This window comes from Gavialis gangeticus, unplaced genomic scaffold, assembly GCF_001723915.1.
Source record: "Gavialis gangeticus isolate Ggan-Ray unplaced genomic scaffold, GavGan_comp1, whole genome shotgun sequence".
NCBI classification, from domain to species: Eukaryota; Metazoa; Chordata; order Crocodylia; family Gavialidae; genus Gavialis; species Gavialis gangeticus.
Window position 1 is genome coordinate 60,143,133 of NW_017728992.1, and position 15,144 is coordinate 60,158,276.

General features: G+C 40.7%; 1 protein-coding gene across 4 annotated transcripts in view; it reads right to left on the reverse strand.

The window, feature by feature from the left end:
- Positions 1-15,144, reverse strand: part of KIF13A (kinesin family member 13A) — a 242,266-nt gene that overhangs the window by 102,003 nt on the left and 125,119 nt on the right. For all 4 annotated transcript variants that reach the window (XM_019523183.1, XM_019523166.1, XM_019523174.1 and 1 more), the window contains exons 4-8: positions 11,169-11,261; positions 10,386-10,566; positions 8,697-8,784; positions 6,333-6,467; positions 5,650-5,762 (exon numbers count right to left, since the gene is read on the reverse strand). In XM_019523183.1, coding sequence (XP_019378728.1) covers positions 5,650-5,762; positions 6,333-6,467; positions 8,697-8,784; positions 10,386-10,566; positions 11,169-11,261 — 610 coding nt within the window. The remainder of the gene's footprint in view (positions 1-5,649; positions 5,763-6,332; positions 6,468-8,696; positions 8,785-10,385; positions 10,567-11,168; positions 11,262-15,144) is intronic.

The following is a 15,144-nucleotide window of genomic DNA, read 5'->3' on the forward strand; positions in this document are numbered from 1 at the left end:
CCCCCCCCCCCCCATAACCTCCTCCCCAGGAGTTTGCACAGCAGCAGGGAGCTTTCCCCCCTGCTGTGGGGTGGATGAACCACCTGTGGCTCTGTTCTGCTCCCCGCCCTGGCCCCCATGGACTGCCCTGGCTGAGCAGTACATCCAGCTCCAGGCCCAGCCCTTCCCTCACCATGGGATCAATCTACCTCACCCTGGGCCCCCACAGACTTACCTGCAGGATGCTGGGGGAGCTACTGTCTGCTGCTGCCTGGGGCTGTATTCCTGGCTACATGTGTGTACATGCACATGGCATACTCTGCATCCCATTCTTCCCAGCCCCAAGCAGCCCCTTATCTGCTGGAACTCTGCCAGCCTGAGAAGGAAAACCCACACTTTTCCAAGTTTTTCCATGGTGAACGGAAGACCCGGATCCCTGCACAATACTGGGAATCTGGGACAAATGCTTTCCTGAAGTCATGCAGCCTGAGACCAGGACTTGGTATTCCCATTTTGGCATTGTCTCACGCAGTTAGGGATGGGTGGTCTGTTGTCTGATACTGTTTGCATAATGCCTGTAACCAAAATCCAAACCAATACTACCCAGTAAGCTGAGACTATTCAAAAAAAGTATAAGTTTGCTTCCTGTAGCTCTTCCAGGTTTTGCATTTGCAACACCTTGCCTTATGTACAACTGTACAGCAGGAGTAGAAATGGTACTTGCTTATCAAAGAAGAACGCTGCCCAAATTCAGCCTGTCTCTACAGATTTCATGCCCTTTACCCAGTAAATACAACCCTCTATAGCAGCTACTACCGTTGCACTATAAAACCCTTTCTTCAAATCGGTTTTGCAGCCCAATCTTTTTTGTTTTCAAGGATTTGCCTAGCAGTGATAATTATGATGTCAGAAAATTACAAATTATTTCAGGAAAGTTTAATTCTGATGAGCCACTAACCAGTAGCTGATTTAATCTCTGGCTTTTCATAGATTCACAGATGCTAGGGTCGTAAGGGACCACAACAGATCATTGAGGCTGACCCCCTGCCTAGGCAGGAAAGAGTGCTGGGGTCAGACGACCCTAGCCAGATGCCTATTCAGCCTTCTCTTAAAGACCCCCAAAGTAGGGGAGAGCACCACCTCCCTTGGAAGCCCATTCCAAATTTTGGCGACCCTTACCTTGAGGAAGTTTTTCCTGATATGTAGCCTAAATCTGTTCTCTGCCAGTTTGTGACCATTGTTCCTTGTTACCCCAAGAGGCACCCTGGTGAATAGAGCATCTCTGATCCCTTGCTGTATGCTCCTAATGAATTTGTAGGCAGCCACAAGATCACCTCTCAGCCTTCTCTTGTGGAGGCCGAAGAGGTCCAGGTCCCTCAGTCTCTCTTCATACGGCTTGTCTTGTAAGCCCCTAACCATATGAATGGCCATCCTCTGGACCCTCTCAAGTCTATCATCCTCCATCTGTGTATTTTCTGAAACGAATGAATTATGCTACAAAGGACTGAGGGGTACTGGTAGCTCTGACTGCAACACTGGAGCTAGCACACTGGTGGAAGGGCAGCAGGCACATTCAGTTCTTCAGAAGATTTCAATATGGATTTAGAAATGTAATTACGAGCAGCTCCTTGAAACCCATGCAGCATGCTATGCAGCAGACACTCATCACCCTCTTAAATACACTGAGGTAAACAAGATTAAGGAGGAAAAATATCATGTCTCCACAAGAGAAGGCAGTGTATACATCTGCCCTGTAAGGAACAGTATGTACAATTTTAAATATCCAACACACTGCTAGTAAGAGTTGCACAGCTGTCACTTATTACAAGAAATAAAAAACCCAACTACTGCAGTCTTCCAATGCACCCCAAAACTACAGAGCACTTCAGGTAGGGTGAAGCTAAAGGATAAAGAAGGGAAGAATATGAAAAGAAAAAAACAGCCACTCTACTATACTAACAATGCTCAGTTTTATCTAGAAACAACTGCCAAGAAAAACTGAGGGGACCAGCTGGATTCTTTCTGGATGTCCAAAAAGTCAGATTTTCAGTCTACCTGGTTGTACTGCTGTGTTTGCCCAGTGCTGTAAATACTGGGCCAAAGTACTTTTACTTCCTTTATTTTTATATTCTCTTTCAAAGCAATGTGGTATGGCAGGCAACGCATTTTTTACCTCATGCGAGCACCTGAAATTGAACACTTTACAAATCGAAATAAAAAATGTCAATTGGAAGAAGATGCATAGCTAAAATCTTTTGTACTGTGTTGGAGCTATCAACCCCTGTTTCTCTCCCAAAGAACTTACTATATGTAATTCATACATAGTGTAAGTCACAGTTTGCATGTGTGTATTACATATAATTTATGCTTTAAAAAGTTAAGTAGTGTGAAAAGCTACTCTAGTACCATAGCTGCTAGAAACAAACCATTATTAGGTGTCGTGCAGTTTCCAAATAAGGAGGGGAAACATGGTCCGTCTCCTACCTAAAGCCAAAAAATGTTCTGTTCTCGTCAGTTGGAAAACGAATATCAGTTCTCTGGCTTCTCATAAATTACAGAATTCATTAATTCTCCAAGGAATGAAGGCAGAGTGATGGATATCACAGCATCATGCTGGGAATTCAAGTTGGAGCAAATGTAAAAGGATTCTTATTTCTTCTCCTTTTAGAAATGTTTTAAGGTAATTTTCATGGCTTGTGAAAAACTTGAGGATTATGAATAAGGGCCTTCTCTCCATATTAAAAAAAATTATAGCGGGGCACAGCATTCTGCTTCCTAATATTACCACCTTCCTAAAGGACTTAATACTTGGCCTAAGGTCCAGGTTACAGGCAGAAATGTCCTTCAGTGCCTCTACAGTTATTGGTAGCTATGCCAACACTGCCAGCGTGGACAGCAATAGTAGGGGTGTTTTTTCCTGTAGGAACCAGACAAATAACCAACTAGTTTCACAGAGACCTCTGACCTATCATGAGACAGTTTTAGTTCCTGGTTACCATCAAACTGTAGCAAAATCCCTCGTTTTTCTTATTTTATTTTAAAATGCATTACCCTCCCCTTCTCCAACCATTTCTGACTTTTTCTCTCCCTCTCTATTCCCTATAGATAAGTATAAGTAAGCTAAGACATAGGATAAGCTTCAGCATTTTATTTTGGTAGCAAGTTGTGTTCGTTTTGTTTTTTTCTCCTTCTTTATATTGTATAATTATTGGTTTTTATCATCATATTCATTTTTCCTGTTCCATATTACTGTTTTACTGATACTATATGATTTAGGCCTACATATATATGTAAGTTAGCTTAAGTCATGTCAAGTTTCCATTTTGTTTGTCAAGTCTCCATCTTGCTTCCCATGTCCCATTGTATAACATATGACTTGTACCTCCCCCTCCTATGTAACTTGGTTCCTAAATGAATGGGGATAAATGCGGGTGCTTGAGAAACAATGACAGTAGGTCTAAAAATAGCTCCCTCTGAATGACCGAACCATCAAAACCAATACCTGGACCAATGACCCAGCCATTCAAAGAAAGAATGGCTCAGCATTCAAGAAAGAAAAGATGAGGCAACCCACCACTGTGCCAAGGCTGCACATGCTGAGTAAGAACACCTGGAGCCCTCTAGAACAGGACTGACCTTGACTGGACAGGCCCTCCCCATAGGAGATCAGACGTAATCTGCCACATAAAAATGGGTAGTGAAGACTGACTCCTTGGGATGCCCTTTCCACCTGGACCAGCACCATGCCACACCACCTATCCATCCAGAGGCCCTGCTGGAAACCCCACTCTGGACAAAGACCCCTTTTCAGCCTGGATAGGTAGCTTTCACCCCCACCCTCTCTTCATCCAAGGACTTGGATTCTGTTTCTCTTCCCCACCTGGACTCCAACTCTTCCACTGATTCTCTTTCTCCTGCTGCCATTGAGAGAGAGAAAGAGAGAGAGAGAACCAATAACTTCATGGGGCTGTGTAGTATGTTGTTTGTTTAATAAACCTGATATTTTGAAACCCTGAGTTGGGTTTTTGTCCGTTTCCTAACTGTTTCCTCCTTGCCACCACTTATCTGCCCCCTGATATCCCAGCTGTCTGCCTCAGTTTCCAGCCCCAAGCTCCCAAGTTTCTGCCTCTCTCTCTTTCCTGGCTGCCTCCTCCTTGCCACCGGGCTTTTCCCTTGCACCAGTGACCTCAAGTAACCCTGGGGCCACTTGACCTTAAGTAACCCCAAGCCTGAGTTCCTCAGCCCAGCTTCTCTTTAGTCTACCAGTTCTAATCCGGGTCCCAGCAACTTTCACTCCTTACGCTTCCTCTCTCACCTTAGCCTTCTCCCAGGTATCCCAAGTACCCTCAAACACACACATACATACTGTACCATCCAAGTTAGGAACTCACCTGTGTGTATGTGTAGGTGGGTGGTTTGTGTGTGAACTGGTGAATATATATGTGTCATTGTGTGTGTGATATACAAATTTGCGACCCATGTATGTGTATTGGGTGTGCGGGTATTCACAATTGATTTTCGTCTAACTTTTGGTGTGTACAGTGTGTAGGTGCTTGAATTGGTGATAGGTGCACATGTGCCTAGGCTGATAATTTTGGATGTGCATGTGCCTGAGTTGACAGTGTGCGCGCGCATGCCTGGTGGGGGTGTATACACCTCGAGTGTGTGTGCATGCCTAACAGGGGGCGGGCGTGTGCGCACACACACATATGTGCGCAATTGTACACCACGCCCTCCTGTTTACCAGCGTGATATTGAGATCCTGAGCATTGGCCTGACCCCACAGGGCAACAAAACTAAGCTGGTATGAACCAGCAATGGGTAGGAAAAGGCTTCTTGGACTCCATTAATAACCCAAAGCTATCCAGTCCCACGTTACATATCCTTAACCTTTTGTGAAAGCATCTGAACTTTTTGGTATGACACTCATGTGAAGTAGACTGGTATGTACATTAAAACTTCTAAAAATCTCCAGCTTTTAAAACAGATTCGCTATTTTTTTAAATCTGCAAGCATGACTCCTGCTTAACTCTCATTTTTCTCCACTTACAAGTATTGAAATGTTTTATAAAAGAACTTTAACACTGTCTGCATTGTGTTTCACTTTTTCCCAAGGAAATCAGCATGTTTACCATGATGATACCATGCTAAATACTTCCTTCTGGGGAAAAACAATGTAATTATGGAAGCACATTTCCCTGTAACTTGTCACTGCTTGAGCCATGGATGCCTTTAGGCAACTTTAAACTTACTTACCTTCATTCTGGCCTGTTTTTCTTAAATGGCAAATTACACTCTTATATATTTTAGCGTACACTGGAGCAAAGTCAATTCAACATTCACCTGACTCTGCAATCCTTATGGTTTACATTCTTCTTTTGGCATATGAGGAGATAGGCCTGGCAAAAGGGTGCTACTGTAACTTTTTCCAAACAGAATTCAGAAAGCCTTCACCTGTGTCATACATGAATCAGGGTCCCTATATTAATATAGGAAGACAGGTGGTGTGTCTGGCATATAGTTATTGGACAAAGACACATTTAAACAACTGCTCAACTAAAAAAATCCTTTGAAGTGACTTGTGACGGGACAACTAGGCAAGAGACCAGAGAAATTCTAGGTTTTCTTGGTAGATTAAAGTTTATTTCTTGTGTTTGCAAATGCCCTTACTTATTTATGTTGCTGCCTTCCTTCAGACGTTCTCCCGCAGCTCCTGTTTTGGACACTCTTTCACTCCCAGCCAAATCCACCAGACTGACTTTGCTGACCTTCTCTCCAGAATTCTAGACAAGAAAAAATGTGAGAGAGAAGTAACCAAGAAAAAGGAACATAAAATACTGAAGAACCTGATACGTTTACACAATTAGGTCCTGCTGTTCAGAGAGTTATGGATAAAAATGACATATGAATAAGAATATGAAAAAGGGAATTTTCTTTTAAATACTTACTCAGGGCTCTCCAGGGGTTTAAAAATGTGGTAGTGGAGGAGTGGTGCTACCACTATGCCTAGATGACACAGAGCTGCAGATGGAGCACCCCTGGATTAGACAATTCCACTTATACACATATAGAAGTCTGCACCTTAATAGTGGAATTCAACTGAATTATCTGAGTTTCCTTTAACTTAGGGTTTACATTTTGGGCAGTGCTAAGCGCTCAGCAGCCAAAATAAGAGAATGATAGAAATTCATTTCACTTGAGAAACAGATTAATGCAAATAAGAGGAGGTTGGATGACCACCTTATTGGGGTCATTTGACCCCAGTGCTCTTCCTGCCATGGCAGGGGGTCGGACTAGATGATCTGCTCAGGTCCCTTCCGACCCTAGAAACTATGAAACTATGAAATACTTACACCAGACTGCAGATCATAAAGTGTCTGAGTTACTATAATATTGAATACAGCATGAGAACGGCTGCTTTCCTCATTCATGTTGGTTGCAGCAACTGTTCGAGATTTGTTTCCTTCTGACATCAGGGACTCAATATCCTGGAACCAAACGTATTATAGAAGTGATGTTAGGATAAAACTGAATGAAACCTTTTCCCTGCTAAACAAAATTATCATCAAGGATCCTGGTTTTCCCTGATAAAAAAAAAAAATTACAAATGCTCTGAAAAAAAATTGCAAATTCTCTGATAAAAACCTCAGTGATTAAAATGAAAGCCCCCCCACAGGTTCCCCTCACTCGCCTCTCCCCACCAGGAGTTGCTCTGCAGCCTGCCTGGCAGCCATATATGCACCACGGCGTCCCCTGCCTGACTGCCCTCCTCCTGCTCCCTCCCAGTCCCTTGCAGGCTGGAACTCTGTCAGCCTGCAGAGAACTCACTGCAAAACTACAACATCCATGGGTTTCTCCAGTAAAATGAAAAATCTGCCTTTGCCTCCGCTAAAGGGTAAGATCTGTGGTTTTCTCCATTTTTCCATGGGAAATGGAAAACCCAGATCCCTGATTATCATTCAGATGAAGGGGAAAAATAACCTCTTATTCCGAGCTGTAAGACTGAATAATTTGATGGACTGAAAATAATTCCATTTCTGAATTTTCCCTAATTCCAATACAGTCTACTGATCTGCAACCAAGAATATACTGATACCATCCATGTTACAAGTCATATTTGTTTAATGAAAGGAATCAGGCCAACGCATCCATTTCGACAGATAAATGCAATGCATCTCTTTAGCAAGCTGCACTAACACTTCATTTAATTGGCTAAAAGAGTTACCTTACTTGGAGACTAGCTTTCTACACATACAAAGCCTAAAGGCAACTATGCTGAGTCTGATACACATGCTTGCTTATACTTCTGAATCATGTGTATGACAATGGTGATGCTGATGTGAAATTAAATATTAGCAATGATTTTAAAGACCTAGGTGATGGGAGAGGATTGAACAAATGTTGTTTTCACATAGCTTAGGTAATTCATAGCTAGAATTAGGCAACAGCGGTCATTGAATTTTAATTTATTTTGTTTTTCATGTTACACACATACTACTGGTGTTTAAGTGAAAGTGAGGTAAGTTTTCACACCTTGAACTGTGCACATCTGCCTCAGAAGAACAGAAAGCCTATGAAAAAGCTCTGGGGGCACTGGGTATTGGCTGCAGCCAAGACTGGGAATCTTGACTGGGTGTGCCAATGCTCCTGCTGGGACTTAAAGCCAGAGGCTCCTAACTAAAGGGTCTTGCCCCTCTCCTCAGGATTAGACCAAATGCCATACATGGGGTCAGGAAGGAATTTTACTCCATGGTCAGACTGGTATGGACTAAAGGGGGTTTTGCCTTCCTCTGTAGTGGGGGGCATGGCCTGCTACCCCAGATCTCTTGATCATATATTAACAACATTTCATAGAAGCAGGCCACTGGCTACCATGGTTCTCCTGATTTACCTGTGACAAGTCAAGGTGTTGTGTTGTGTTATGGTTGTCAGTAGTTTTACAAAGAATTTAGATTATGGATTTGCATAGGACAGTTTGGATAGGGATGAACCTGCCTCAGGCAGGTGGGTGGATTAGATGACCTTTGAAGGACCCTTCCAGCCTTACTTCTCTATGATTCTATGAGAAAAGGATTCTTCCCCCACCTCCCTTAATAGGATGTACATAGAATAATATTGTCCCCAACATGTTTCAAAATACTTAAACACATTATTTATTCAGGTTTTTTCTTTTAAAATAAAAAACAGCTCTGTGCAGTTTTTATTAAAGCCTTTTTTAATACTTTATTGATTTTTCTATAAAACTAGAAAGAAAACATTTTCACTTGACTCAGCCCCCTATGCAGGCAGGATATGTGATATAAGAAAGTTGTATCCAATGCACAGAAAACAATTATAGGAATTTATATTAGAAACCTTAATATTCTGTATTTTGAGAGCCTGGACACTTTCTGTAGTCAGAAACATTTTGGACTTAAACACTGTTGGATTTAAACACTGTAAATTCTCAAAACAGAAACACCCTGATGCTATATCGTAGGCCATTTTTCACTAATGTCAGTTAAAAAAAAAAAAGGCTGGGTAGAAAAGTTAAGTGAAATAAGTATTTCTTTGTCTTCAAATGTCGTGGTCAACTTTGTGACAGTGAATAATGGGATATCAGAGAACCAAAAAAGGGGTCCTTTTAGGAACCAAAACATCTGATTAGACACTAATGAATAATTTCTCTTTGCCCTACTTAGAGAGATGCTTTTTATTTATTATTCAACTACACTTACCTCAAAGCTAGTAACAGCCAGCTGAGACAAGCCATCTACATATGGTCCCAAGACTTTGTGCTCTCGAACCTTAAGGGACTGCCGGCTCCTTTGGAACAAAACAGCAAGTTATTCAAAAGCTTCTAACAGCAATACAGTTATGAGCTTTTCTGGTTAAAATGAAAGATTGTTTGAAATGCCAATGCAGCAGCTATACAACAGAGAGCCACCTGTTAAATCCTGTGTTAATGATTCAAGTAATAGGCAAAGCATTTTCCACATAAACCATACATATCAGGTGTATGTTCATGGTCAGAGGCTGAAAAATGTAACAGAGCTCTCATAGCCAAAGAGCTAAGCCATTTATTAGGGAAGATACAGAATATAATGTATGCAGATGACTATCAGGAAAAACCTGCTGAAAATCTCAACCTCAGCACAATTTACTCAAGCACTGTAAGTTTAGGCTCTAAAAGCTTGGATCCAAGACTGAAACTTGTGTGTCAGTTCAGCCATGGCTATTATATTACTGAAGGAGGTGACTGCATTTCCCCTCTTCCTTTTTGTATTCCAGTTCTCTACACTGTGAATCCCGCTGAATAGCTTTTCCAACCAGCAGGGGCATGAAAATGTCATGATTTCTGAACAGAGTCACTACTGCACAGAGTTCTGAATGACAGTGGTGAAACTGACTTTCCTTCATTTCAATCCTGCACGGGAAAGCTACAAACATGAATTAGTATAGATGCTGGCAATTGTCTGCATACCCCAGAAATCAGCATAGCATTATTTTTTATTCATACAGGTATTTTTGTAACTATTAGAGTGACATTTTTAACAAAAGGTTACATTCTGCAGAAACAGATGGTTTAGGCTTCCAAGTACCCATACAAAAGAACACTTCCCAACATTTCACTCCCTGTTCATACCTAATTCTGTATATAATGTGTAACAGGCTCTAAAGAACATCTCTGTTTTTATTCTTAGATATTTGTTCATACAGTCACTCATCTTATTAAATACAGAAAAGCAGAAAGGGAGAAAGATGCAAGGGTCATCACTAAAGTTCAGCCATAGAAGGCAACTGGCTATATACAAAGGGAATAAAGGCTTGTATAGGTTTATACCTATTTTTAGGAAGTAGTTTTCTGAAGGGGAAGGGAGGTCAAGTCACTTAACAAGTTTTAGGCTTAATCCTATATAATATTATATACTGTGAGGGTCCAGGTGATAAGATGTGGGGCTTGAAATACAGGGTGGTTTCCTCATGCTGGTTCAATCCTTCATGGAGTGAAGGAATCATTTTTAATCTCCATAATTTTTATGTGGAGGTTGGATAAATATTTGCCTAGGCTGGTATGGACAATGAGGCTGCCTTGGAGCAGGGAGTAGAACAATATGATGTCTAGATTGTCAGCTATTAAATAGCTGCCCCAGTTATCCAAAAAAGGTGAGTATATTTTCCACTGTGGACAAAGTGACTGGTTAAGAAAAGTGCTATTTTAAGCCATAATCAAATAAAAAGTCAGTATGCAACCAAAACTTCAGGTTTTACACACCTAGTACTACAAGGACTTACTTTCTAACATTTTGGATTTATGCTTTTTTCTAAACAACACATATAATTAAACAAACTGAAGTAGCTTCCCTCAGCCCTCCAACTGATTATTTCTATGCTTCAGTTTCAACTAAAATGGAAAAATGACTTACCCTTTGGGGTCTAACAGATCTCTGACCTTCTCATTATAGATTTCCATATAGGATACTTCAACTTTAAAGGTATGAGACTCATTTTCTTCTCTAGAGATTCTCTGAAATAAAGCACAGCAGAGCCGTGGGATCAGGCCCAGCTGCTCTGCATTGCCCATCATTGAGAAGGATTTTCCTGAACCTAGAGGGAAGAGGAAAAGTAACAGAATGTTTACAGCATCCTGAAATGTCTGAAAGAGTCACTAATTTGTTCCTGCGACACACATTCTTCTCTCCTTTTGTTCTTCCAACAGCACATAAAAGAAAAACATAACTGAGAGAATTCCAAACAGTCAGTCTGTTCCTCTGACTATACACTGAGACATGCAGGTACGCCAACAGAGAAATCTTTCATAAGCCCCTCAACACAGTGGCCATTAATTGGGCACCTCTTGTGACAGTCTTGGCAGACACACAAAAGGCTGAATAAGTTGGAGTACGAACTGCGCTTTCTATCCTGGAGGGTGGTCCCAGCAGGTAGAAACTAAAAAACACACTGACAGAGTTGTGGAGGGAATGCTACACCACGACTCCCCTGGCTGAAACCATTGTGTGTTTAAAGAAAGACTATTTCAATCTCCGGAGCCATCAATCAACCACTGAATTCACTTAAAACCAAATAGAAAATAATACTGAAATAAAACAGCCTTGTTTAGAGAGTTTCTAGTTTTAACACTATTGTTCTATTTTTGCCCCAAAAAGCTTTCTTCCCCTTTCCCTCACAACAATCAGAGAACCTCTCACCTGTCTGTCCATAGGCAAAAATACAAGCATTATATCCCTGAAAGGCCTTTTGAAGAATTCCTTCTCCAAGGCACTTGAACACCACTTCTTGACCTACAAAATAAAATGGTTTTCTTTTTTAATGTTAGAGAATTGTATATAAAGGAACAGGATTCTTGAAACATTAGTAACAAAAATTATTAATGAGGAAATTTAATTTAGGATACAGTTGCTTTTGAGTCTATGATTAAAAAGAAAAAATGATCTAAGATATAAAAAATAAAATAGCTAAAATTTAAAACCCAGCGGACTAAGACCAGCTATTCCAGCCACATTCAATTGTCTAAATAAGTTACATAGGTGGCTAATTTTAGGCAAACAACTGTAAATATTTTAGCTAACGTGCATTCTGGACCAAAATGTGGAATGCTGTAACAAAACTGCAACATACTGAAACATCAGTAAATTAGAGACGAATAAAGAACACTCTAATACAGGGCTTCCCAAACTGTGGTACAGGTATCCCTGGGGGTATGCAAGACATCTGAGGGGTAGGCAGGGGAAACTGTGTAATGGCAGATTTAATTTTCATTATAATAATAATTGGCACTTAAGGGGTTAAAACGTATCATGTATACTGGTAGGGATATGCAGGCAGCTGGTAAATCTGGAAGGGGATACCCAGTAAGAAAAAGTTTGGGAACCTCTGCTCTAGTAGAATTTGTTCTAGTTACTTTCTTGTAAACTGGCTCCCATTTCCACTAAAAACCAACTATTTTTAACTTGATGTCAAGGTGACACTTTGAACAAGATGAAAACATTTAGACTGGAGTCTGGGGATGACATTCATACTAGTGGGTTGACTGACTGAATCTAAATCTAACTTTTTCTAACAAGTCTTTCTTTAAAATATCAGATACGAAATATCAGGCTTTGAGCTCGCTTTAAGATCTAGCATGTGGTTTAAGCTCTTTGAGCCAGGACATGCAAGTAGGAACAGTGGTTGTTATCAGAAAGTTCAGAATCCGTATGCTACCAACAGGGTCAGTGTATCATGTATTTTGAGCTCTGACCTGGGAAAGGTGCCATCTGCATCTAGTCCTAAAGCAAGCATAACAGAGCTCAGGATGATATTTATGTCTACTTTGGGGGTCTGCTTTTTATTATACCTAATGCCTAGTGGGTTTTTTTAGAATATTGATAGTCATCTATTTCTCTCTCATTTAGGACTTAGGCTGTTGAAAAAACTTGAAGTGCAAGTGACCAACTTTATTTAGCAGATATACTGATTAATTTAACATTTCTCAGATCATATATATTTTCTAGGTCAACATTTATAAAACATACACACAATTACACAGGACAGATTATGAACAGAGGAGACTCTCGTTTGTCTTCCAACACTGGATCCAATAACCTCAATGTATAAACTCTTAAGATATTATACAGTACACAATACTTGAAGGCTAGGCAGTCTATTTTGTAAACTATGCATTTTAAATACAACAGGCGATACAATGATCTAAACCCAAAAATAGTGTGCATATGGTTCCATTTTTACCTGTTAGCATTGTATATGCCTTGATTTATATCACATAGCATGCTTTAATTAATTTATAATATATATACTGAGTAAGATGTCATCCAGTTGCAGTTATCCTCAGCAGTTTGAAATGAGTCATGTTTACAGACACTTTATTTCTAGCTGCTAACTAGTAATGATCAGCATTTCCCTTGTTTCTGTACAGGTTTTCTGCACCAAAAGTTTGTCAGATGAAGACATTTTTAGAATCACTTGATGCCCTAGAAACAATTCTGCTGAAACATGCACTCTCCTCCCCCCACCCCATATTATGAATACTAGGAAAAGACATTGAAAATAGGGTCTTTTGTGGCGTGAGTTTTTATCCTCCTGAAGCTTATTTCTTGGTTGAAGTCATAACCTTGCACAATATCACAATCAGCTCTACAGTAACTAACGGAGATATCTGTTTTTCCTGAGATGCTGTGGCAACAGGTGCTCTAGAAAAATTAAGCTAGATAACTGAGAGGTGGGTAAAGAAGTCAGACTCTAATGAAGAGGAACAAAGCAAAAAACTAGCTTCTCCAGCCAGTTCCTGATGGCACATTTTTAAAACAACCAAAGCACTCATTTCACAAGAAGCCACTTGCTTTTTTGCCAAATAAGAATGCAGTCTCATGCTGAATGAGGCTGACGGCAATTATTTCAAAGAGAAAAAACATGCAATTCTGGATAGAACATGTGGAGAAGTTAAAATTGCTTTTCTAAATGAAAAACTTGTACCACCCACTTTTGATCAGTAACAGACAAAAAAAAAGGACTTCCCTCCTGTTCTAAATAGAACACACAAACAACAGAAGGTATAAAATATGGTATGCATTGATGTATATTAATTTGACCTACAGAATCATTAATGCTGACAAATGGGGAGAGGGAGGGAGGGAGAGGGAAGAGAGAGCTTAATTCTCTCAAACCAGCTGGAATCGTTGTAGGTCCTGAGATTAGCAAACATTTAATTTTAAATGGAGAGGTAGGTGCTTGATCTGGAAGCAATCACTATATACTCTCCTAAAATGGCATTTTTAGTACCACTTTTAAGAGCAGAAACACACTAACACAGATGGATAGGTCATTAAAGAGAATAATGTTTAATCTAGTCAACTGAACTATCACGGGGTAAGATTAAGCTTGCTTTCAAATTGCATTCACAAGAAAACAGAGACAAATTTAAATTCCCACTACATGCAACAGTTTTGCTAACGGAGAAGTATTTTGTTGATAGCTAAATGGAAATTAGGAAATTTTGCATTATCATTCCCACAGACACCTTACTGCTTCTCCCTTGTATAAGTAGATTTCATTAGGGGGTCACAAGTTCAGTCATCACAACATCTAAAAGAATGATACAAAATGACAGCTATGTACATTTGTGGTTATAGAAAACAGGTATAGTTGTTTTATATTATACCACTGTACATATGTGTTCAGTAATCCTATGCTGTCCATGGTTCATATCTTTCATTTATATAATTTTTTTCTTCTGTAGACTTCAAATAACTTTTAGGGGGGGAAGTGATTAGGCATTATTAAAATCCCATTTTACTGATGCAGTAGATTCATTTATCTTTTTTTACTGTTTAAATTTGCAATGGAGCTGGGAACAGAACAGAGGTTTCCCCAGCTCTCAAGATAGTGCTCAATGCTGTAAAGTACCACTTTTTTTAAATAAAGGAAGTAAAAATTAGGGCACCATCAATTTGGAATCAAGCCAGTTACTTTAAAATTCTCAGAGCATTGCTGTATGCTCTGGCTTCTGATTATACCACCTTTGGGAAGTTCAGCAGAAACAGCAAAGTGGGAAACAACTCTTTATAACGTGGATGTTGAAATCGGCATGTTAATGAATACTCTGACAGTCTGAACCTGCTATTCTCTGATCACCTTCACCATCCGCCATAAAGCTGGCAAGTCAGTCATAGAATCATAGAATCAATGAGTCGGAAGGGACCTAGACAGATTATCTAGTCCAACCCCCTGCCAGGGGCAGGAAGGATCACTGGGGGTGGCAGGGGTCCTAAGACCCCAGCCAGGTGCCTATCCAGTCTCCTCTTGAAGATTTCCAGGGAAGGTGAGAGCACCACCTCTCTGGGAAGCCTATTCCAGGCTCTGGCCACCCTTACGGTGAAGCAGTACTTCCTAATATCTAACCTAAACCTATCCTCCCTCAGCTTGTGGCCATTGTTCCTGGTGACTCCAGTGGGGGCCCTGGTGAACAGACTTTCCCCAAGTCCCTGGTGGTGGCTCCTGATAACGTTGTAGGCAGCCACAAGATCCCCCCTCAGTCTCCTCTTGCAGAGACTGAAGAAATTCAGGTCCCTCAGCCTCTCCTCATAGGGCTGGCCACGGAGGCCCTCAACCATACGAGTGGCCCTCCACATCCTTCTTGAAGTGCAGCGCCCAGAACTGGACACAGTA